The following is a 24,689-nucleotide window of genomic DNA, read 5'->3' on the forward strand; positions in this document are numbered from 1 at the left end:
TTGAGAACCACTGATGAAAGACCAAGCATGAGTTGTGAAAAAAATTCTGAAATTATATGTTTTGGGAGTCTATGAAAAGCAGGTTTAACGGACGAAGGAACAGTTTCACTTCAAAGTTTACTGAAACAAATTCCACGGCACACCGTACTCGCTTTCAGGACCCGACAAATGAAAGTCGTCATTAAAACCCACAGTGTAATCAAGGCACGAGCGACTTCTTTGAACGGGTCTTCATTTTTTAAAAGATGCAGTTAAACACCAAATCGAAAACGAAGCCAGGACACTTATCTGAAAGTGGCGGTGGTAAATTTCAGGAAGGATTTCCGCGCAGTCCCACACATTAACAATTATTCATGCACCTCAGTGCTAATGGATGAAACTGTAAAGAAATCTTGCCACTTTCGTCAAGAACTTTTTTAGTACAGATGCTAAAAGCAGACATTTATTTCATGGCAGAACCTCTGAGAATTCTGAGGTTTATTTGCAATACGTTTTGAAGAACAAATGTTATTTCTTTTGGTTTTATGAATGGAAAAATGTGAAAGCAGATGAAAACTAACCAAGCACGAGTTGATTTTCCAACCAAAAAAACCAAGCCAAGCGAAAACACCACAAAGCGTTATTTTACTTCTCAAATAAAATGCACGATTACTGTATTCCATTTTGTTCTCCTTTGCCAGATACACCGGCCCGGACCTGTGTACTCCTCGTTCAGGAGCTACGATCGCGGATGGCATCAAATCAAAATTAAAACAAAAAACAAAAACAACAACAACAACAAACACGTGCCCAGATTTAACGTAGAGATAACTAACATGCAGAAGTTCTTTTCCGTTAACTGAACCAGCGGGTAAATCAAGCCAGCATGAAAAATAACGCCTGAACCAACAGGGGAGGAGAAACAGGACAGAAATTCTCTCCTGGACTTTTCTCCCGGGGTTATCCGACGTACTTTGTGAGGGAGGAGAGGGTGGGTAATTGCCTGTTGGACCGCTGAGGGTACTAAAATGGACAACCACTCCCATCGGAGTTTCATCAATGCCTTCAAGTAGCTTGCAGGCTGTTGGAAGAGAACGCTTCTGGTATTCAAGGGTTTCGACGGCGTTCTAAATAACCCTTTTTACATTTGCATGCTTAGAGGCGTGGTCTTTGAGTGAAAACGAGACTGGAGTTGACTAATTCACTACTGTAAAGGAGTTTGAAAAAGTCCTTTGAATTTCTTCAAGAATTATTAATGGTTTGATAAGCTACATCCGATTTCTAAATTAAACACCTAGAAGTTGGAAATCGCATGAAACATTCTCCCTCGGGTTTTTAAACCAAGTATTAAAATACTGGTACATTACCAGAAAAGCGGTGACGTTTGCAACTCAAAGGCCAGGTCACTACGCACGTGACTGTATTAAAACTGGGCTATTGTTCAGCACAAAAGCAACACTTGCAATTGACCTTTCTCGGATAGCCATGTTGTCAAAGTATTTTATTTCCATTCAAATTACATGGAACAATTCTGTGCGAACGATTCAATTTTCATTTCAAACCTACTAAATTTGCGTAGCACGATACTGCTCACAAGGCATGCCTCGGCAATTCTTCACGTGGGGTTTCTTAGTCCCTCTGTGACAACTTTGTTTGCGAGCCACCTATACGCTTGGCGGTGTCAGGACAGTCTCTTAACCTGCCACTAATTCTAAAATTGTTACATAATAACCTAACTAAATAATAGAAAAATTGTTTGAAACGGGGACTAGCAAAAGCTCAGAAGCAAATAACACTTCGAAAGCAAGTCCTATTGCCGGCGCCCCAATAACTAACCACAAAAAATAAAATAATTCCAGCAAGGTTCTGTTTACAAGGACGTGAGAAGGACAACTTTTCCTTAATACACACTTCAGGTAGGAATAACCCGCCGGAATTGCTGGAGTTTGACATGTATGACAAATACTTTATGACAATGGACGTACATGTATGAAATCAATTATGCATATGAGCTATCACGTATGTGAACTATGGATGAACGAATGAATGATTCACTGAAACGGTAGTTTGGACCTATTTTGATCAGTTTTGGGGCCACACCAAAAGCTACAGTCATGCCGCCCCATCCATCATGAATTTCTTGTTGCTTTACCCTGATTTTATCAGATTTTGAAGCAACACTAGTCGCAAATTAGATCGGTACTGTACAAATGACAGACGAACTGTGCATATTTTGGTGCGAAAGCAAATAGGTTTACCATACGGGTAAATATAATTATTTATTACATCTCTCAGTTAGTACGCGCGGTGTGATTGGTCAATTTTTGCGGGCCGTATTTCACTGTAAGGCCCGATAAATTTGAAAGTTGTTCCTTTCCCGCACGTCCGATTAACTTTAGAGATATACTAGTTATGCAATGCTTTCGAGTGGTATACCGTGAAATATCCCAAGAGTGACTTGATTTTTCTTAGCATAAAAACAAGCCTTTAGGTGAGTGTGTATACAAAGAACAATCAAGTCACGAGTGGGATATTCAAGGTATACCACGAGAAAGCATTGCATAACTAACTTATCCCATGCCACTCATGCTGATCGGTTTTCCCTGGTTCCAGGAATTCAAAATTAAGGTCAAAACTAGAGGTATTCTTTTTCCATGTTTTAGTTGTTGACAGTAATTTTTCCGAATGAAAATTTTGTCCTGTCGCAGGCTCTTCAATCAATCATTCGGCGGGAAAAATTTGTAGGCCGCGATGAACGCCGGGATTTTTTCGTGGAACACTACCCGTTGCATACCGCAGAACATGGAACGGGTTTCTAGCTTTCTGATTGGCTGTATTCTCTATGGCATTGGATAAATAATATCTCACAAATCAACGGGAAAAAAACTCGGTCCGTAATTTACAGTACACACCTCGAACTCGGTTAGTAAGAGGTACAAAACTTGTACAAAACTTGTCAGGAAAAAACCTGGCTTCAACAAGAGTTGTTAAAAATTGTGAAATAAGACCTTCACTTAGTAACAAAATCAATCAAGAAAAAAAGAGAGGAAGGCCGGACAGGAACAAGTCGCGATCTGTTCTTGCGCACTTTGGAAACAACAATGCGATAGCTTGAAAAACGTTACCTTAACATTTTTCAAGTTTCAGTCCATTCCAAACTACTTTGTCTAAAGCCAGAGGCACTGACTTATTACTGTGGTAATAATTTATAACAAAACTAGACAATTGTGTTTTTGTTTCTGTTGACAAACATTTTGGGGTTGTGAAATGACATCAAATTCGCGTAATACTTCCCCTTTAGTTGCTCAGTTAAGAGTAATTGGAGAAAACTAGCTAACCTAAAGCAGATTTTGTTTAATGTTTGTTTACTTTTTGCTCCGCAGATTAGCGGATTCTTTGAACTAGACTAGAATTCTTATAGCCTCTGTAGAGCCGCCCAGAGGAGAGCGGGCGGCAGTAGACAGGCTAGAGTTCTCATCAACTAGACGCTTCCACCAACACGTGACTCTTGCTATTCTTTCTTGTACTGTCCAATCAGCCTAAGGCGGGGATAAAGCTGATGATCTGTTCCTCTGGGAATAGCAGTTTGGCTAAGGCTGAAAAGACAAGAAAAAATCAAATTAACAATAGCATCTTGCTGCTCTATTTTAGAGGATTTTCTTGTGCTCTTTTAGTCTTGGGTCTTTATTTTAGGGATAATAGTATCTACTTCAACGATTTAATCTCACACCCGCAGTTCAAACATATGTTTCACATATTGATAATCAAAAAGTTAGTATTGCGGGAAAGCAATTTTTATGTTCAAGCTTTCAGCTTCAGAACGTCGTTAATTAAAGGATTGTATCACCTAGATGTAAATCACATGACCAAAATAAATTCTTCGACAAGGTTCGTGCATACTCTTTCAATAAATACAGTACGTACATAATGAGAGCAATGGTCCTGCGCGATCTTATAACGATACTTACTAGATCCCTTCTAATGAGGCGTGCGTATGGGCAGCTGTCATCAGAAGCTTGAATGCGTCTTCTTTAAGCGAAACATAGCACTTGTGGTGTTGGTTTTCTTCAGCAAGGCCATTTGTCCAAGATGCAAATATGTCTGGACTCAAACCTAAGGAGACAAAGAAATAGCCATTAATAGAACTTAATAGTTGTGTTAAATTGTACACATGCCAACGAAGCTAATTTTCACAAAAATTTATGAATAAGGTCTCTTTATGAAAAAGGTCTATTGGAAACTATACAGCGTTTATCTCAGTGGTGTTATTTGTTGTAAAACTGTAAATGGTTTAAGCCAAGGAGTCATGTTATAAGTACGTAAATTATGATCATCCGGGTGTAGTCCTGAGAAGGACTGTTGGAGGTGACATCGACATGATTACATTTACCCGGATAATCATAATTCACGTGCTGTTTGTTGTGTTATACACAGTGTTCCTACTTCAGAGTCTGTGAACTGCATCTATTCAAAATTAATGAAAGGCGTGATACTGTTAATATGTACAAGATGGTTCTCATTCTTGAGTTTCTGGATAGAGTGTAGTCCTTTCCTGTGGTGAATTTGGTCTAAGGTGGTTCTAGCGTTTGAGTCTGTGGACGAAATCCTTAAGTGTGATCATTCAAATGAAAGCTAGTGAGCTGCACTTTCCTATGGTGCTATTTATGATTGCTGCACAAGGTGCATCTAACTTTTGAAGCCATGCATATTAGCCTAAATTACAACCATCCAAATGAAAGCTACTGAACAGTACATGTACTTTCCTGCAGTGCCAAGGGGTTTGTCTGGTATAGTAGATAGCACCCAAATGCCTAAATCAATTCTAATCCACTGTTTTCATTCCAAAATATTGAATGGATGACACATTAACCAAGGGGTACCTGACGTATGTGCCTCAGGTACCCCAGCCCATAAGATCGCCATGCAAAACACAACAGCAAGATGGATGATAACAACAAGAGAAGACAGGCCAAAAGTTTAACAATCTGTGCACAGAAAACTTGAGGGAAGTGTACAACAAAACTACTTACAGTCTTACCACATAATGTATACCACATAATATTAATTAAACCACAAACTAAGCATTCTTTCCAATGTTGAAAGCTATCAAAATTTGTTCCAACTGGCCTTTTATAAGACCCCTAACTTAGCCCCAATATTGACATCAAGTACCTGTTTTAAGGGAATTTCAGAGTCTTTGTATCCATGTGACTTCTATTCCAACCCCCAGCCCAGTTGGAGTATTTCAAGAGCTCTGTTTCAATTCTATTCATTTGAATTCTCCAGCAGTAAGCCCTCTCTGGGAAACAAGCCCTCTCCAAAATAAGTAAAGTCCTTAAAAAGGCGGTACTGCAACCCTTTCACTCCCAGGACTGAGGAGTGATCAATATGTAACTTCTCCTTATATTATCAACACATTGTCAACCAGAAAGGGGATGAGAATAAAGACAATCATCCACTAGGTGATATTGTTTGGTGTAACACCAAATTCTGTGAACTAACTAACTTTAAAAAGAAATGTATGGCAGTCACTCAGGAGAATTAACATTCAGATCACGGGAGTGAAATGATTAACCCACTATTGGCCTAGAGCTTACATTCGGAATTTTACAGTCACAGGAGAGAACAGACAGTCACTGTAGTTGTTATAGACAAATTAAAAAGGAAAAAAATCAGGCTGAGGCTAAATACAGAGTAAAATAAACTTGCATAGTCCTGCACTGAATAATACCTGCCATTGAAATTCTCTTGTTTGGACTGAAAATATCCACAGGCTTGGCAGTTTCTGCTTCTTGCCCGATAGGTGCGTCTGTCACAGGACTCCAAATAAACAACTGCCTCAGTTTTGGCAATGCACCCAGCTGAGCTGCCAGTTCAGAGATTCCTCCTTCACTCACCAAATTTCCTTTGAGGTGAAGATTTTGCAGTTCACTAAGGAACATGAATGATTGGCAAAGCGAGCTTACACCAGCTTCAGTGATACTGTTGTAACCAAGGAACAGAGAAAGCATCCGGGGAATGTTGGCGACAGAGCCTGCTAATCCTGCAAGTCCAGCATCTGCAATCAAGTTATATTGAAGTGACAGTTTTCTTAAATTTGGTGTCAGTTTTAAACTCTCAGAAAGAGTTTTCAGTCCAACACACGTGATTTGGTTTTTGTCAAGAAACAGTTCCGTGAGTGTCTTCAAAGAAGGAAGAACTTTGGCCAAACTTTTGGCACCCTTGTCTTGAAAGGCATTTCCAGATAAATCAAGTGATGTCAACTTTGGTGCTTCCTTGATGCAGGCTCCAACAAATGATCCCTGGTGTAACAGGTTTGCAGACAGATCTAATCTTGAAAGTCGTGGACAGTGAGCAAATGCTTGCCCAAGGCTTGTGTACACAACTTTGGAAGCCTCACTAGCAATACCTGTTGTCCGATTTATACTGCGAAGGGAAAGATGTTCCAGTTTTTTAACCTTCTGCAGCCCCTTAGCCAGTGCTTTGACGCCTTCAGCACCAATGTCAAGGTTGCCATCAAGACTCAAGCTAGCCAGTTCACTTGTGCATGACAATTTCTCAGACAAATGCACCATGTTGGTCTGGGTTAATTTGCAGCCACTCAGATTCAAAGAAATCAAATGTGGAACATACTTGAGGGCTTCTATAACAGCTTTCATCTCTAGATCTCCAAGACCACTGTAGCTCAAATCCAAATGACGAAGGTTTGGGCAGGACTTAATGATTGACGCAAAGTCAGTACCAGTGTCATTTCTTGAAGCATTTGCACTGAAAACAAAATTCTCTAAGGGAAGAGTGCTAGATAAGCTGTTACTGAATGCTTTCACAGCCCCATCGCCCACAATATTTTGCTTGAAGCAAAGTTCTCTTAGTGATGGCATTTGTGAGAGAGAGTTTGCAAAAAATGCTGCTGTCTGCTTTTCTAGCTCACTGTGTTCCAGGACAAAGGATTTGAGGTCAGGGTTGTTTTGCATAAAGTACGTCACAGCACGCACACCATAGGGACTTATCTCACGGCCAGAAAGCTTCAAAACTCCATCAAGAATAGTGGATCCCAATTTACCAGCAAGGTGACCCTGGTGGGATTCAAACAATGCCAGTACAAACATCTCAAGGAAATCATCCATTTCACCACTGGCAGAAGCCATGACACTCTCTTTGAGATTTTCCAGCAGAGGGACAAACACCAGCTCAAACTTCTCCCCCACAAGCCCAGACACAAAATTGAGCAGCATGCTATCAGGAGCTTTCCTGATGCACTTTAGGGTTAATGAGGAGACCTCTTGCAGTTTTGCCGGATCATTGGCAGCAGATTTGATTTCATTGCTGAGCCACAATGCTGCAAAGTACTCCTGAAAAGACTTGTGCAGAAAGCAGCACTTCCGTACTGGTTTCAACCTGGAAGCGCTGTTCTCCTCAGACAAGAGTCCAAGTTCAAAAAGAATTTTGCTGGAACACTTCCTCTTCAGAGCCAGGACATCAAAGAGGAGGTTGTCCTCAAGTAGGCCATTCAACGCCATTTCTCCAAGGACAAGCAGATCATTGTAGAGGTCCTGCGGGATATCCTCCAAGGTACTGAATACCTCATCCTCAGACCCACCGTCTACAGAATCCTTGGTGAAGTGTCGCTTCACCATGAGCAAAACAAGTTCAGTGAATAGGGTCGTCAGGGTGGTCAGAGCTGCAAAGGCTGTGTCAGGCGCTTCTTCCCACAGGGCACATATCAGCATGGCTGTTAAAGGGACCTTTGCAATGTCTTCAATTACAGGATGAGTTTCCAATTCTGATAGCAGTACTCCAGCAGTGTCAGCATCATCTGGAAAGTACTTGAACACATACTTTCTGATATTCTCAGTGGTGAACCCGGTAATTGCCAGCCGTGTGTCCATCATTCTCTGAACATGCAAAGCTTTGCCTGGACGAGAGGTGAGGATCACACAGGAATTTCTGAAGATCCGCCCACTCAATATGTCTTGAAGATGCGTCAGACATGATGCATTGGTTTCATCAAAGCCATCGAGAAGGAAAAGAACATTTTCCTGATGGGTGACAAGGTAGCTGTGAAGCTGGGCCAGCGGAATGGGGAAATCAATGGGAAACAGCTGCTGCACAACGGCATCTTTAAAGGCACCCTTCATTTGTTTCAACTCAACAAGAATTACAATAGCATAAGGCAGATGATTACTGGTGCTGGTAGACCAATCATAAGCAATTTTATACAGGAACGTACTCTTCCCAACTCCTGCCTCTCCCTCAACAAGGATTCGCCGAGGCTTGGCACAACCAGGACGGCTCAAAAACATTTCATGGTATGAATTAAGTGGCTTCTGAATGGATTTCATCCCCTGAGGCAGCTGAAAGAAAATCTGCAAGTTTGTATAAATGTGTTCTATGTGAATCTGAAAGGAGTCATTCCATGTGAGTGGCTGAATCCAACCAATGACATTTTGATAATGGTCACAGAGTGATTCTTGGATAAGACGTTGCACCTCGTTGCCTGATCTTTGTGGCACTGAAAAAATACAAAATCAATTTGTTTACAATGATCTGCATATTGCATTATAACTTACAATTTAAATAATGTCATTTTATTCCTATTTGTCTTGACTTTTTAAACAAGAACTTCCATTACAAAAGGGCGAGTCCCTCCTTCCTTTCACACCTTTGTTGGTGTGAATGCAAAATTAAATGCCATTTAGTCATCACAAGTTGTTGACTCAAACATTCTCTGAAAAAATATGCCTAAACATTTCATATCACCATGGCAACATCAAGACATTGATCAGTTTCTAATTTGGTTAACAGCAAGCATCATACAAAAGGAACATGTTGTTCATCAGATACATGTTTATAATTTGATGTTTGATTGACAACTGAAGGTGAGAGTGGCCAGGCTCGTTTTATACTGAAATTTGTGGTTTAACTTTTTCATTTGACTAGTGGTTAAAAGCCAACTTGTAACCTGTCCAATTATAATGAGAAAGTCCTTGGGACCCCATTCAAGTCAAATCAGTTTGAATTTGTAAGACATGCAGGGGGAAAATCATTTAGGTCCCAGTACAGTCATTTCCTTGGTCATTTCCTATAACTACACTATACAACCAACACCTTCTGGACCACGTTTTGGAGTCTGTACTTTAGAAAGACCACAATAGCCAGCAGGACACCTTTGGGAGTAATGAGTAAGAGTGATAGGGGGTGACTGGGGGGTTCTGTGGGGAGAGGAGGAGGGGAAGGGGAAAGGATTAATAGTCATGAATACTGTGAATTGACTTCATAACTGCCAATGTGCAGTTGTCAGTACCTAAATCAATAGAATGATGTATGTAAAATAATAGTGAACTGAGATACCCAAAAACATTGGAAATATGAATACCAAATCACAATACATTACATACGGAAGCCCATAAGGGACACATCTTTCCTGGTAATATTCCTCCATATAACAAGAAGTTACACATCTCACAAAATAAAATACACTACAAACTAAATAAATCCGCACACTGTGAACAAAATAAATCAGCACGCTGCAAATAAATAAATCCGCACACTGCGAACAAAATAAATCCGCACGCTGCAAATAAAAAAGTCCGCACGCTACAAACAAAAAAATCCGCACGCTGCAAACAAAATAAATCCGCACGCTGCAAACAGAAAAGTCTGCACGCTACAAACAAAAAAAATCCGCACGCTGCAAACAAAATAAATCCGCACGCTGCAAACAGAAAAATCCGCACGCTGCAAACAAAAAAGTCGGCACGCTGCAAACAAAAAAGTCCGCACGCTGCAAACAAAAAAGAAAAAAGTTCTGCGCACGCAGGTAGACGCAAAGTACTGGGACTGAGTGTTGCTTTTGAAAAACATGGCGTCCAGTAAAGCGATGGCGAAGAAAGCTGAGTGATGAAATTGTGCTCGACAGTTTGCCCTGTGGATCTGATGGAGAGCTATTTCAACAGAGGCCTTATGTACAGCCATATAACGCTGATGTTGCGGAAGACATCATCATCAGCTGAGCCGGCTTGAGGGCCTTAACTCCTTTTTTACACTCTGGCCACGACTGGCGAGCCACTGAATATGAACCTTACCCGTACTTTTAATTTCGACCTTGACTGGCGAAATTTGTCCCTGTATTCGGCGATATGAATAAACGAACGTTTAAACGAAGGCTTCAAGACTATGATGTCAGCATAACCAAAAAAAAAATTAATAGTGGATTTCCTCGTGTTTCCTTGGGTAAATTTTTAAACATATATTTTGAGATACGAATGTAAACAAGCCTGTCAGAGAAATCCAGTTTAATGATTAAAAACTATAATATTATGTGATATTGGCAAAATCGTCTGAATGACCCGAAGTTCTGTTCCTTTCAAATTCTAATCGAAACAATTTTTACTTAAGTAAACGCAAAATGCTACAGAATGAGGATGAAATGTTCCATCATATCTGTCATTCTATCTATATTTTGTCGCCATGGTAACTGTCTCTTAAACAGAAGTAATTCTTACTGGTAAATGATATTTGAAGAAAATATGCCCCCAGTCCCCCCTTCTTTCTCTAATAAACCCCCTCTATTAGGGAAGCGGGGGTTACATAAAGCTTTTAAAGTAAGGACCCCTGTTCCCTTGAATAACCACCCTTTTATTTTCATGTTTCTAGGACAAGGGTACAATGAATTACATGGTCTAAATAACACTAAATTAACTCATACAGGCTCTTCAAACAGATTGTCAAAAAGTACTCAAAATATCAAAAATGGTGTAGACTATTGTCAAAAAGGTGGAACTGGAGATCTGGAGATTAGTACATTGGAGACAAGATGAAAATAAGGTGATTGTCCAAAAATATGTTATAAAATTCAACCTGAGATCATCCCTAGTCCTTGCACAATTTTGCTATACTATTTAAAATCGTTGCAATTTCCACTGTTAGGAAGCAGGACTCCCGGTGTAAAGTAATTTCATTGAATATTGAACATGTTTTCATTTCTGAATTAGTTTCTAAGATATGTTTTAAAGCTTGGAAAAATACGATCTCCCATAAGAAATGCATAATAAAAGACACAAGTTACAGAATTTTACCAAACACTGGAACACCAGGTTGCAAGGGTGAGTGGGTGATGATTTACCAACAGCTGAATGTCAAGGTCATTCTTATATGTACAGCACAACTAAATATAAACAGGACTGTACATGTAAACAAACATGTAACTTTGAGAACACTCTCCACCTGGGCAAGTGACGTGAAGAATGCACTCACCTTAATAACTGCCTTCCACTCACCCCATTTAACAACTTTGAATGTTAGATGTATGCAATTGCTTGCAGACCAATTGCGGTCGTTTCAGCTGAAAGTTAAGTCCAATCGCCTGAAACGGTTTCAGGGTTTCTACCCTGGGAATGGCAGAAATCCCATTCAAAAGTGACAGTGGTGCTCACTGGGTATATAAGAAAACCCTATAAGGTGCTAAGATTTTGTTTCATGGTATCGTTCCACATAAATTGTACCTATCAGAGGTACCAAAAAATAAATAAATAAATAAATATATAAATAAATAAATAACCTGACCTGTTAGTAGTAATTTGACATATGTGATAACATGCATTTAGTTCAATTGCAAAGTTTTATTCTTTTGAAGGTTTTGGAAGGGACTGTCATAAGCCTTTACTTTACTTATACCCTGAAGAGTACCTCAAAAGGTACAAATGGACACCCCAAGAGGTGCCAAAACTATGACTAGCACCCCATCACTTTTATAATGGCATTCCCTGAGTTTTCCAAGTTGTAATTTACATGACTATATATATACATTTTTTTCATGATATAAATTGTAGAAAACTGCCTGGACCAGTAAACTTTTTAAGCAAAATCAAATCCCGTACGCGTTCGAGTTCAACTAGATCATCATTCACAGCATGCATCTCGCCTTCTTTAAAGACCGCAGTCTTGAGGTCTTCACTTCAATGTTCGTTCATTCACGACATCTATATGTTGATGTCTTCACAACATCAGCGTTATATGGCTGTACATAAGGCCTCTGTTGAAATAGCTCTCCATCAGATCCACAGGGCAAACTGTCGAGCACCATTTCATCACTCAGCTTTCTTCACCATCGCTTCACTGGACGCCATGTTTTTCAAATGCAACACTCAGTCCCAGTACTTTGCGTCTACCTGCTTGCGCAGAACTTTTTATTTTGTTTGCAGCGTGCGGACTTTTTTGTTTGCAGCGTGCGGATTTATTTTGTTTGCAGCGTGCAAATTTTTTTGTTTGTAACGTGCCGACTTTTTTGTTTGCAGCGTGCGGATTTATTTTGTTTGCAGCGTACGGATTTTTTTGTTTGTAGCGTGCGGACTGTTTTGTTTGCAGCGTGCGGATTTTTTTGTTTGTAGCGCGCGGACTTTTTTATTTGCAGCGTGCGGATTTATTTATTTGCAGCGTGCTGATTTATTTTGTTCACAGTGTGCGGATTTATTTAGTTTGTAGTGCATTTTATTTTGTGAGATGTGTAACTTCTTGTTATATGGAGGAATATTACCAGGAAAGATGTGTCCCTTATGGGCTTCCGTAATTACATCATGACTACCCATTGAACAAAAACTAGTCAATACTTTTTGACAGCATACATGTAGATGTCTTTATTCAGACACTCGCTGACAAGTTAGAGAGTTAGCATCTCTGCACTTTAGGTTGCATTCCATTGACTGTATTCCGGACTGAGAATAAGCGGAATAGCTGTTAAAATTTCTCTTATTAAGGTGGCTTACTACAGTTTTTGTACTGTGCGAGTCTTTGATATGCGCGCACGCTGCCCAAAGCACACGAAAGCATCACGCGCGAGCAAAATAACGTGAGCTTGCTGAGGAAATCCCGCGAGCACAAAAACAAAATGGCGGCTCTCAGAAAAATTTTCTGGTATTCCAGGTGGGTTTCAGAGGTGTGTTTACAGTAGCTAGATCGTGTTTGGGCTTAATAACTGAAAAAACGTGTTGTCTAATGGTTGCCGTTCCTTAACAGCCTTAAAGCCTTTGCAGAGTTGTGATTTTGCGCCAAATGTTTGAACACGAAGGCAGCATGCACTCACCAGTTGGAGCGCGCGCGCGCGCTGGAACCCGGGTTTTCCCAGAACAAGCATGCGCAATGGTCTTCTCACCGTAGGTTGCAATAATTATTTTTTCTCGCTTAATTTCTCCAAATCTAGCCGTACAACCTATGTTCAAATTTTTGCTGTTGACAGAAAACACTAAAACGGAAACGTGAACATTTTTTAAAGAAAATCTGTCAGAATTTTTTTAGGAATTTTCAAATAAGGCAAAATTTTCCAATTTTGTCATTTGCCAAATTTCTCCCTGACAAAATTTTGTGTTCTTCCCTGTAAATACTTATTTTTGCCCACTTTCCAAATCCTGAAATTTTGAAGTGGGGTCGTACGGCTAGATTTAGAGCCAGACAACTGTAAAAGGTGTAGTTTCCAGGCCCCCACTAAGACTTATTCTTCTGTATTTAACACTTTTTGAACATTCAAAATTTAATTTCTGACTCAAAATTATCTCTATTGTATTTACTGTACTACAGTGTAGAAAAAATGTCCAAGAAAATTCCTCTTGGCGTTTTTCTTAAGTTTGATTTAAGGCCTTCTTTCACTCCAGAAAACTGTAGTAAGCCACCTTAAGTAATTTGAGAAGACATTTCTGCAAACGTTCGCTGACACATGATATATCAAGGGCCATTTCTTACTCCAGTACCAGTAACTCCTAAAACTTCTCAGGAGGGATTTCTTGTCATTGTTGCAAGTATTCCTATATTTCCTGCTTTTGTACATGTACATATCTTTTACTTACATATATTGGTATATATGTAACTTTTCTTCTTAAGACTTAGTATAGGTATATTAATATATTTAGGCATAGCTTATTTAATCCTCAATTTATTTTAGAAGTACTTTTACCTTTAGAAATCAATGTTGTTAAGACTTAGATTAGTGTTTATGTATATATTTAATGTATTACTTAATGCCTATGTCGCAAATGGAGGTTGGGTGCCCAGGAGCCAGGGGCTGGTACCGCCAACCCAAACCCAGGTAGGTAGAACACCCCATAAGCTTGCCCTACCCAAGACCCAGCCACGAGCCCCGCCCGCAACCCAGCCCCAACCCTAGCACCCGTCACACTGAGACTAGAAGCTTAGTGGAAAAATAATAAGTACATAAGACAATGAACTAACCCTAACCCTAACCCTAACCAACCTCCAACACCAATCCCAAACAATGACAAGGTAACACTACTGGGAGGGAAGGGAGGGAAAGAAAAGCCCAACAAAAAGCGATAAACTAGCCACGCCACGAAAAACGCTGAGTAGAGTAAATTTCCGAGCATGTGCGGTGCAAAGGAGCACGCCTAAACTGCAAGAGAATACCGCTGGCCACGCTGGAGACTAACGGTAGCCAACTAGCCACAGGCTAGTTGAAATGCAGTTTTGGCTAGTGGGTTTTGGGCTTTCACTAGCCAACATGGCTAGTGAAAATTTCAGGCATTTTTACAGTCGAAAGAACCCGCAAATTGAAATCGACTCTGAGAGAACACAGCTAACAAGTACTCTGTTGACAAATATGAAAGAATGTGGAAATACTAAAATACCAAAAAGCGAACGAACGGTAACTTTTTTTCAGGCCTTTTCCGTAAGGAGCAACAAGCGACAGAAAACTGTTTCTGCCAATAATTAGTTGCGTGTGAAAACACACATAACGTCACCACAGTGTTGATCAGCAATCGGGTTGCAATTTACATGAACAACGAGGTTGACTGGTCACGTACGCGAACGCTTTCAGAAAAAGGATTTGTTATTGTGGTAGTTGGGGAGTTATGATTATGAAATCCATTTAATTCCTATGTTTGCTAATTATAATTAAAGTAAAGTTAAATTAAAGGACGTGTGAATCGACATTTTTGGAAGGAATGTTTGCTATTATAAATAAACAACACGCCCGACAAGCTACGGTAAGAAAACCAGTGAAATGTAAATCGAACAAATTTGACAATTTGTCTTGAACAGAACTAAAAATAAAAAAAAAAATAAAAACTAGGTGATATCTCTTTCATCTTTTTTAAACATATCTATTTGTATACAGTCCGTCTCATTGCTTTTATGCAAATGTTTGTTGGGAATACGTACCGAAATGAACATGTTTGAATGCCTGCCGATTGAGAAAAGGCCGTCTTTAGTTTCTAAATATGGTTCAAGATTTTAAATGATTCTCCGATTCTGACTCATCGAAGCTTATTTCGGGCAACCTGAGATGCGTTCTTACTCAGGATGTGCAGTATATTCTTGACTTCCCACATTACACATCATTTTCTCTGGCTTAACAGGATGACAATAAAAAATCTGACGAAGTCATGTCTACAAGTTTGCGACATTTTTTCCCTATCAACATTGTATAATTTAAAAGTTAAAATGTCTACCCTTCCGCAATTCCCCCCCATGTTTGAAAGTTCTGGCTAGTAGAAAATTGGTTTTGGCTAGTGAAATCAAGGTTGTCACTAGCCACGGGGCTAGTGAGAAAAAGAATTAGTCTCGAGCCCTGCCTATGTGCCTCCCTGTTGCTGCTTTGTAGCTCAATATTATTTGTAGAAAAAAAAGAAAAGCCTCTGGGACAAGGGTATCCATGGGTATTCCTGATCTCTTGTTAATGGATGTCATTTACATGTAACTGAGGAGGTGCACTTGATCAAGGAAATACTAACAATAAGTAGTTGGTGTAGTTAATTCTTGCAGCAACAAGATGTTGCAGGCCATTGGTCAGTTAACAATTATTCCATGAGCGCACATTGGATATGACATTATGATAGATAGCTAACATCATGAGGCATGTAGCGCCGAGTTGACTATAATCATCTCACATCCAACAAGCGAGAGTGGAATAATTGTTTGACTAATTTAAAACAATTAAGAAATATTGCTAGATCTTGCTGATTTTAACTTTGCAAGAACAAAAAGAAGACAATTTTAATGGTCGCTATCTCTCTGGCATGATTATAATGGCTTACATACCAAATTGGCCACTAAGCCAATCAAATCCCTCAAATTACATGATAAAATGATCCAATTTTTAATAAATACAAAATCAAACAGTTGTATTATTTTTAGACATTGTGTGGGTATGGAGAATAATATTCAAACCTGCCCACAGAAGATTACTGGTCACTCTAACAGGGAAAGGTTTCAAAACTTTAAGTGTGGAGCTAACTTCTCATTCTTCCAAAAGTTTGGTGACCATTGTCCCAAGCCAAAACAACCGATACCATTTCCCATAGCTATATAGGGGGCTTATCAATATTTTCTGGAACAACACATTACGCTTCTGAAAATGAGGCAGATTGTGTTAATTTATGAATACTCAACAGGGACACGACAATCTCAATGTTAATAATGATTACCATTTTTGGCTCGTTTTTGCATAATTTCTAGATTTCTGAAGTCTTAAATAAATAACTTGAGCTTCAATTAGAATCAAGAAATAAGAAATATCAACACTGAGGAGATGTTCATGGTAATACTTTTAGATTTTTTTATAACTTAAATGCACTGTTTTAACCGCATATTATATAAATTATGTCATAGTATGTATTCCCAACTCACCCGGGTTCAATCAAATATTACAATAATTTTATAAGCAATAAATTATAGTCCCTTAAACTATGAAAAGATGTAAAACGGACGCAATGATGCAATTCCTACTCACCTTTAACACCGAGTAATACATCTTTCAGTTCAAAACGATCAATTCCGGTCAATAGCTCCGCCAAAAATTCAGTGTTATCATGACCCAACAAGTTCCTATTCTCAAGCTCATCAAACAAGTCCAGCGGACGAACAATCTTCTCGAGAACACCAACAGGGATGTGCTGTTTGCAGACAAACTTTAACTGGCCGAGTTCTCGATCAGTTATTCCATTTGAAACGGATAGCAGCCTGACACGAAACGGATCCATGACACGGAATTATTCAGCTCAGCTCATAGTAAGCGGTTGTAATCAGTTGTAACTTCGAAATGTGAAGGCAAATGAAGGCAAATGACTTTCCTGCGTTGCCTCGGTGTGTAGAGCCAACTGTTCATCGGAAAGACGTGGTTGATCTTCTAAACTTCGAAAAGCGGATGAAAAACGTGTTCAGTGTATAACGTACAATTCTAATAGAAACATCCAGAGAGGATTGGGAAATTTTACGCAGCCAAGCCTTAAAAAAAGAGAGAGCCCTGGAACTCAATAGACTGCATCAAGAGACAACCTCGTTCCCAGGGTCTCTCCTCTTCACGTCCCAGGGTGCGAGACTGAGTGCAATTTCCTTTTCTGGGGGCCGGGGTACAAGGTCCGAATCGGGACGCGGTGGGGTGGGTGAGACAAAAGCCTGAAAAGGGGTCTGCTAGCGTAGGCTAGGGGCGGAATTGGCCGGGGTATGGACGTTAAAAAATAATTTCAACTGATTTTGCTTGTTTTCTCTTTTTTGGGGAGAGGGTTGTTTGGGGGTAAGGTGGGGTAGGGGTGAGCACTGATCAGTAAGGTAAGGTATGGTAACTTTATTTAGACACAGTGTTCCCTTCAGGACTATACAATATTTAATTTAAATAAATCTAACTACCTAACTAAATTAATAGTAGGTATAGGCAATGTTGAATTACGAGTGTTGTGTGCAATTTTTTGCATGACGCGAGCAGCGCGCGCTCTAGAAATCGCATGCGACAGTCGTGAGCAAAAAGTTGTACGATTAGTGCGGGGCTGTGGGATAGCAAGCGTACCATCACTACCTCTTAGGTTATAAGTTAAAGTATCGGAACAGAAGACAAAGCGTGAACTAAGATATTCCGGAACCATATTATTTACAATCTTGTACATCATTATTGATTTATTAACAAGGCGTTGACGGTCCAGTTTAACCCAGTTTTCATCCGCAGCAATTCATCAGTACTACGATCGTAATTTGAAAATGTTATGACGCTTGAAGTGACGTGTGAAGTTTTGCATGTGTTCTTACCAAATTTACTTCCATTTGGGAAAGGGGTCGTTGGTTATAGTGGCATAATAGGGACAGAGGATGGGAAAAAACATGGAAAAAAGAATGGGGAAGCGAAATCACTCGGCCTCATCACCTTGATGAAGACTTGCAGTAACCTGTGCCAACGTCAAGAACTTTAGTGACTAAACCGTGAGAAAAACTATTACTTTATTTATTATACAGTTCAATTTTATCAAGCAAACTTATATAATTTCCAGCAACTATAGACTCATATCCATCTAGTGTTTAATAAGTTAAAACTTCTTGTTCGTCAAGGCATGTTGTAAGACACTACTTTTGCTTAATCGTATCGAAATAAGCGGCATTATGTAGTTGCCACACTTTCTGTGGTGATGTGATATCCATGAAATGGCGTATAATACAGAAAGGGATAGCGGTGAGAAGTGACGAACATTTTGATTAAAACAATGAAGGGAAAAGCCCTAGGAACAACTCCATTAAGTCCAGAAATGCACCTAGCCCTGAATTTGGGTACTTCATATAAAACAGGCCTTTCTGTCGTTTTCATATGACTTCATGTTTGACAGAATTATGTGTGTTTTAACGGAGAATTAAGGTTAAGGGACACCTTGTGATGTCTATCATGCAGTTCATGAATCTCATTAGCGTGCATTTCTGGACATATAGGAACGACGTGGATCGTAACGTTTAGAGGAAAAATGTCAATACCAAAATTAACAGAGAGAGTTTTGCCAACCGGTCTAGCTTAAAGTGAACTTGCTTTTCTCAGTTAAATAACTGAAGCAGAATTCCAAAACTTGCGCACCTAATAAAGCAGTTAATGAACAGCAAATGAAGAATATGTAATATGCTACTGAAATAAACTAATTGTGTTACAATTATAATAACCCCATAATCCAAATGCCAGGTTTAGCCGCTACTGGATCGCTAAGCCAGCAGACTTAACAACAAGATCCCAGTTTGGAATTTCAGGATTTATGGAATAATAGAATCAAGCTATTAAAAAATAAAATGACAAATACAGTGTCAATTTTTTAAAATGCATAGATAAAATAAAACTTTAAAACACTGAAAATAACGAAAACACACCTTTTGTTTAAGCTTGTTGTCCAAACATTAGTATTTAAACAACGTACAATGTTTACTGAACAGCAACAGTGCCTACCTGAACAAGAATCCATTTCTATATTAACTGTACATTATTTCTCCCTTTTTTTTTTTGCATTTACATCTCGGCGTCTAAGTACACCTCACCTTTATTTTCACCAGCTGAAGGCCCAGTTGTTCAAAGCACGATTAAGCTTTAGCTAATCCTGGGTTAACGTGTACTTTGATTCGAGTTTAACTATTAATCATTGAAAGCACTTCAAAAAGATTTTTGTTCCTCAGTTTTCACTAAGACTTTTCGTTACCACTAGCTTAAAATTAGCTTATAAAACTTTGAATGAGTTAATCATGCTTTAATCAGGGATTGACGTTGATCGGCTTTCGAACAAACAGGCCCTGAATTCGTAGCATCTGAACTGTACATTCGCGATATATGATATATAGATATAGATGAAGATAGATCTAGATTATTCAATGTAAAAACTGTCTCATGTGTGAACTTTTATCGCCTTCAGTTACTCTTTCTTTTATCGGCGACGCCGTGAAACAGCTAGCTGGTTTCACGATTTGTTAGCTTAAAATAATACAGAACACCATCTCCAATAAGCAGCAACATGGCTGAGAATCCACAGACCTAAAAGCAAGTAAGAAGAGCTTCAATTTTAGAGATATGCATGAAGGGTGATAGTGAACACAGAAATCATAATCAGTGTCATTTAAACAGTGTTATGAGATGATTTTTCTAAGATAAAAAGAGTCATGCGAAATTCCTTTTCATAGTTCAAATCTTCATGTTGTTTTCGCGTGAAAATCGAAAAAAAATTCCTTATCTATTTTTCTTCTCCGCGTTCGAGGCGTATGAAAGCGTCTAATTTCACTGACTTCTGGTGGGATACAATACCGCGCAAGATTTAAGGCTGGGGAGGATGATCATCGCCACTTTAGCGGTTTCTCTATTCCTCAGTTGTTGCATTCTGAGCATTCAACATTCCCATTCATAATTTCGTCCACATCTCTAGATTATGTTATGAAAGTGAAGATATGAAATTCATACATTTAAACACGTTTTGTTATGAAATGCAGAAGCAAATGTGTTGGGTTTAATACTAAGTTCTGCAATAAAGTTTATCAAAAATTTAAAATACACGGCATTTTGCCCTGGGGCTTGACGAACCATCGGGAATATAATATCAAGTTATCATTACTTACTTTTCCTGATAGCTAATTTCAATTACAGTAGAGCCCCGTTAATACGGTCACCAATGGGTCCAAAAAAATTACCAAGGTGGCTTCCACTGTACGTCAAAAAAAAAACTTACAGATGCAATTTGCAGGTGACCGCATGTCTGCTTCCTAGCATGCTTTATCACCTTGCACAGGTCAATCTTCCCGAGATGAGTGACTTCATTTATCAGTAAAGAGCTTGAAACGAGCAAGAAAATGGCGCTTAAGATACTTATAACCACTATCTGAAAAGGAAGTTGAGAAGAGTGTTTCAATTGGGGATTGAATGTTCAAAATTAGGCGCTATATGCACTTTGTCCAAGACTAGATACTGCAAGAAGTGCTTCATCCGACCAAAACAACGCAACGTCACATGCAAATTTGCATAGCTTCCACCTTTCTATAGCTAGATAGTTCTGCTTGCAGATGAAACGGGAGCGACATCTAGGGTTGGCTAACTTGGACGAAAATTGAATAAGCGTTTTCAAGAGCACAAAAGAGTCTTTGAACTTTTTCGACTCCAAAGCTCGACTCAAACCCTCCTACCTTTCTTCAGAGTGTTCAAGACTTCCACAACGAAAGGATTTGAGAGTTGAAGATCAGAGGAAAGCGATAATTTAAGCTTTCGATGACCCTCGCGGCTTTTCTTTTTAATCATCACAAAGACATCAATACATTTAAAATAGTGAGTGAGTACCGCGCGAGAATGAATTAAATTGGCAATTGTTTAGGGGGGTTTAACGGAAAACAGTAATGTATTTACAGAGGTTTGTTATTTTTACACTTTCCAGTGACCAAAGACCATAGTACAACCTCTTCAGTGGAGTTTTCTACGATAGTACGTACGGATCGTGCTACAACTCTTTATAGAAGCATTGCGAAACGAAACTGTCAATGTTACGCATGTTAACACTGACAGGTGCACTGATACGCCATACACGAATGTTTCCAGTAACCTTGAGTACTATTAGGGGAATGAAGGTGTAAGCTACTGTATTGCATACATATATAAGCCACGCTATTACAGAATAGTTCATTTGGGTACCAAACGTGCGTCGGTCCCTCAGAACAATAACATGAAGATTGGGGATGCTTTACAATCGCCAGAACTGTCAAGCCGCTGGAATGATCTAGAAATGATCACAATGTGAAAGAATGGCTACATGCTTTAATTTTTTTTAACGTTTTCTAAAAGGTGTCTAAACTACGATCAATCTCTTAATTCCAAACAACTTATTCCATTTACAAAGTGGCAGTGGCTAGTTCTGACAAGTGAAAGACGACACCCACGTTTCATTTAACTCACGAGAAGATTCCAACTTTTGATTCTTTCGTTGACTCTCGACAGGGTAAACACAAAGACGAACGTAACAAGCAGCCATGCACTGACGGCGGAAATTAAGAAGAATAACAGTCGCTCCTTATGGTCTGGTCTGAGGATACCATGGTCTTTGGAATTGAGGTTTCTGTTGTATAGACTCACTCTAATGAACGCTACCATCAGCAACAGCTGTGGAACAATGTAACAAAAACCAGCACATAAGACTGGATGGATTGACCCTATCGAGACTTTTCAGAAATTTTCACTACCTGTTTGACATGTAAACGAATGTAAATGCCTGAACAAAAGTGTTACAAAAGCTTTCTAGTCGCTTGTATGTTGTTACGTTATCGTAAGCCTGCGCATGCGTAGCTGGTGGAATTGTTTGGGCGATACTGAATGGACCGATAACGATACCTATAGACAGTATTCGTATTCTCGGTATTAACTGGAACTAGCTTGCACACGAGGCTTATGCGGGGGAATCTTTTCACATGCAAATAGTTTGTAATATATTCACCCTCATGAGCCTCCATTGCAAGCTCGATCCAGTTCAATACCGAGAATACGAATATGATCTATTACTCGATATCATCGATACTTAGGTTTCAATTGAGTGTTGTAATTTCTCAAGTAATTTCAAAGTACTTTCTCTGGCCAATCACAACAGATGTAAACAGCACAATTAGAACTCGAAGCAAATACATGTAACCGGCGCCAAGCGCGTGCGACCAAGTACGATCGGTTTTGGTATGGCTTCCCATTGGTTGAGAAAATGGCGCGAACTTTATCAACCAATCATAGAGTCTAGTAAAGCAAAACCAAAGCAAACGCGAAGTAACTTTCGACACTCAATTGAAAACCGCTCTATTCCCCGAAATTAATAGCTGTTGCGGTTGGTGTTCACGGAAATGCTAGCTGACCTATTTTCGCTTTTTTTTACGACTTATTTGCTCCTTCGAAAACGAAAGAAATTAGTTTGACAGTGCAACGAAAATTCGAGCTGACATTTTGCCGAAGAACACTTTATATTTTCTTCACGGCTAAATCCGAATTTCTGCCTAACAGATATCCCCCGAAAGGAATCGTTGGGTGCCGTTGAAAAAAATTGTAATACAAGTTAACGGGGCTGAAGGTTTTCTATGTATTTTGTATGCACCTTTTTTGATATATAACGTCTAATTTAGAGGCTGACGCTGAACGTTCTTATTATTGTTGGCAATTTGAGCCTGAAAAGTTCTTTAGACGTTCTTAAGTTATCTTTTATAGTATTTCAATAACTCTATGCGGACGTGACCAAGACACCTATTATTTGGGTTAATTGGACAATACAGACTGAATTTTTTCATGTATTATTTATCCGTATTTATTCTGTTCATTTTAAAAATATTTGGTTGGAATAAAAATGTTCTTAACTCAGGACTCTTAGCCTGGGTAATGTTCTTAGCATGTTCTTAAATTTTAGTTAATCTCAGCCTCAACGTTCTTATAAAAAAGGTTCTTATAAAGACAAAAGAGTGTATTCAATTTATTCAGAAACTAAAAAAATTGACAAAATAAGGCACTGTGGTCTCCTTTGTAACAAAATTTATCTTGGATCAAGACCTTATCAATATACATTTCCTTTAACATTTAAGTCGGGTCCTGATCGGTCACTGTGTTATCGTTTTGGTTTTGTTTTACGTCAATCGTTGAAAATATCACCAAAACAGGGTTAGAAATAGACAGCGACTTACAAACTCTGCAATCTTCGAGATCGCCTCTGGAGACCTCAAATACTCTGAGCCCGACATGAATTTCGTCTACTTCTCCGTTTTTTTCTCGTCAAATACTTGTCACAATCATCAACAGTAAAACATCTGCACATCAGAATAACAACAAGTTAGTTTCCTTGGGAAAAGTGTTTTAAAATCGTTAAACAGTTCCCTGTAAGTAAGTTTTATTTACTTATACGTTTCCAGGCTTGAAAATTAAGTGATGCGCCGAGTTTTTCCACCAAGGTTGAAAAATTATCTTGCCGTTCGTTTGTCTGCTATATACAGATTAAACTTTTGCCTAGGGAAGCAAAATTAAGACTAAAATTAAATTTAAAAGAAGGAGGGGAACGACTTTTGTTTGAAGCGGGCTGAGCGTGGAGCTTGCGGAAGAAAAGAATCAGGGAAAGAGAAGCAAGGGACTTCCGTTGCGAAAGTCCATATCAGTAAATGAACATCAATAAATATTCGAAAAAACAAGATTTGAATGTCTTTCATTTACACATGGGTAATTGAAGACGGCGAAATAGGCAGACAGCCAACGTTTTGCAAGAAATTTAATATGGATGCTCGTTTTATTATTTTAAAATTGTTTTGCCTCAAAACTCCGCTTTGAAAGAATATAAGAAATGAAGGCCAGTAAATTCAAATAACCGCACCTTTTCGCACAACAAACCTACCTTACACATCATGACTGAAGCTGATCACGAATCCACCTGGGGGCCTAGCCTGTTTCAGCTGTTTGCAGGAACATTTGCTTTTCCCTCCGCCAGACAAATACAACGACAACAAAACATTACTCGACGAAGTTTGAGCCTTTTTAGCTTTTTAATTAGTCGCTGTGCCGTGGGATGGTGAATGGCCATGCATGGCTCAATGAGATTCCGTTTTAGATCATTACGAAATCCACGTGACGTAGATGATAAAACATCACCCGTTGCGAAACGCAACACACTGCTGATAATTGCAGAAGTGAATCGAAGTAATGTCAATTTCTCTCCTTTATTGTCACCTGTAACTTAAGCTTATACCTAAGTGGTTTCCAAATGTGTTTAATTTATTGCAAAAGTGAACTGATATGGCATATTGTGAAACTTTCACGTCATTGAAGAACACAGCTGAGAGCAAGTCCCAAGTTATCCTCTTACATCGGAAACAAGCCGGAATGATTTTCATAAAAAACTTAGTCCAGTTTTAAGTTTGTGGAGTTCCTCTGTGCTCTCATTTTACACCAAGTTTTGTTTACAGTTAAGTTACTCGGTTAATAAACTGCA

General features: G+C 39.1%; 2 protein-coding genes across 3 annotated transcripts; both read right to left on the reverse strand.

Annotated features, from left to right (window-relative positions):
• Positions 1-1,461: 1,461 nt before the first annotated feature.
• Positions 1,462-17,178, reverse strand: LOC146477949 (uncharacterized). Of its 2 annotated transcripts, XR_014865199.1 has the most exons (5): positions 16,718-17,178; positions 5,711-8,491; positions 3,948-4,092; positions 1,628-3,575; positions 1,462-1,592 (listed from the first exon to the last, which is right to left on the reverse strand). XR_014865199.1 is itself a non-coding variant. In XM_085112622.1 (4 exons), the coding sequence occupies exons 1-4, from the start codon at positions 16,965-16,967 to the stop codon at positions 3,491-3,493; spliced, it is 3,261 nt and encodes a 1,086-aa protein (XP_084968748.1). In that variant the 5' UTR covers positions 16,968-17,178; the 3' UTR covers positions 1,462-3,490. The 2 variants fall into 2 exon arrangements, 1 of the variants encoding a protein (XP_084968748.1); XM_085112622.1 differs by having other exon boundaries at positions 1,462-3,575.
• Positions 17,179-17,560: 382 nt separating this feature from the next.
• On the reverse strand, positions 17,561-24,348 carry LOC146477950 (uncharacterized). The gene is made up of 5 exons (XM_085112688.1): positions 24,096-24,348; positions 23,398-23,520; positions 21,647-21,850; positions 20,436-20,585; positions 17,561-19,750 (listed from the first exon to the last, which is right to left on the reverse strand). The coding sequence occupies exons 2-5, from the start codon at positions 23,452-23,454 to the stop codon at positions 19,667-19,669; spliced, it is 495 nt and encodes a 164-aa protein (XP_084968814.1). The 5' UTR covers positions 23,455-23,520; positions 24,096-24,348; the 3' UTR covers positions 17,561-19,666.
• Between the last annotated feature and the right edge of the window lie 341 nt (positions 24,349-24,689).

The sequence above is a fragment of the Pavona decussata genome, unplaced genomic scaffold, assembly GCF_977016875.1.
Source record: "Pavona decussata unplaced genomic scaffold, jaPavDecu1.1 SCAFFOLD_67, whole genome shotgun sequence".
NCBI classification, from domain to species: domain Eukaryota; kingdom Metazoa; phylum Cnidaria; class Anthozoa; order Scleractinia; family Agariciidae; genus Pavona; species Pavona decussata.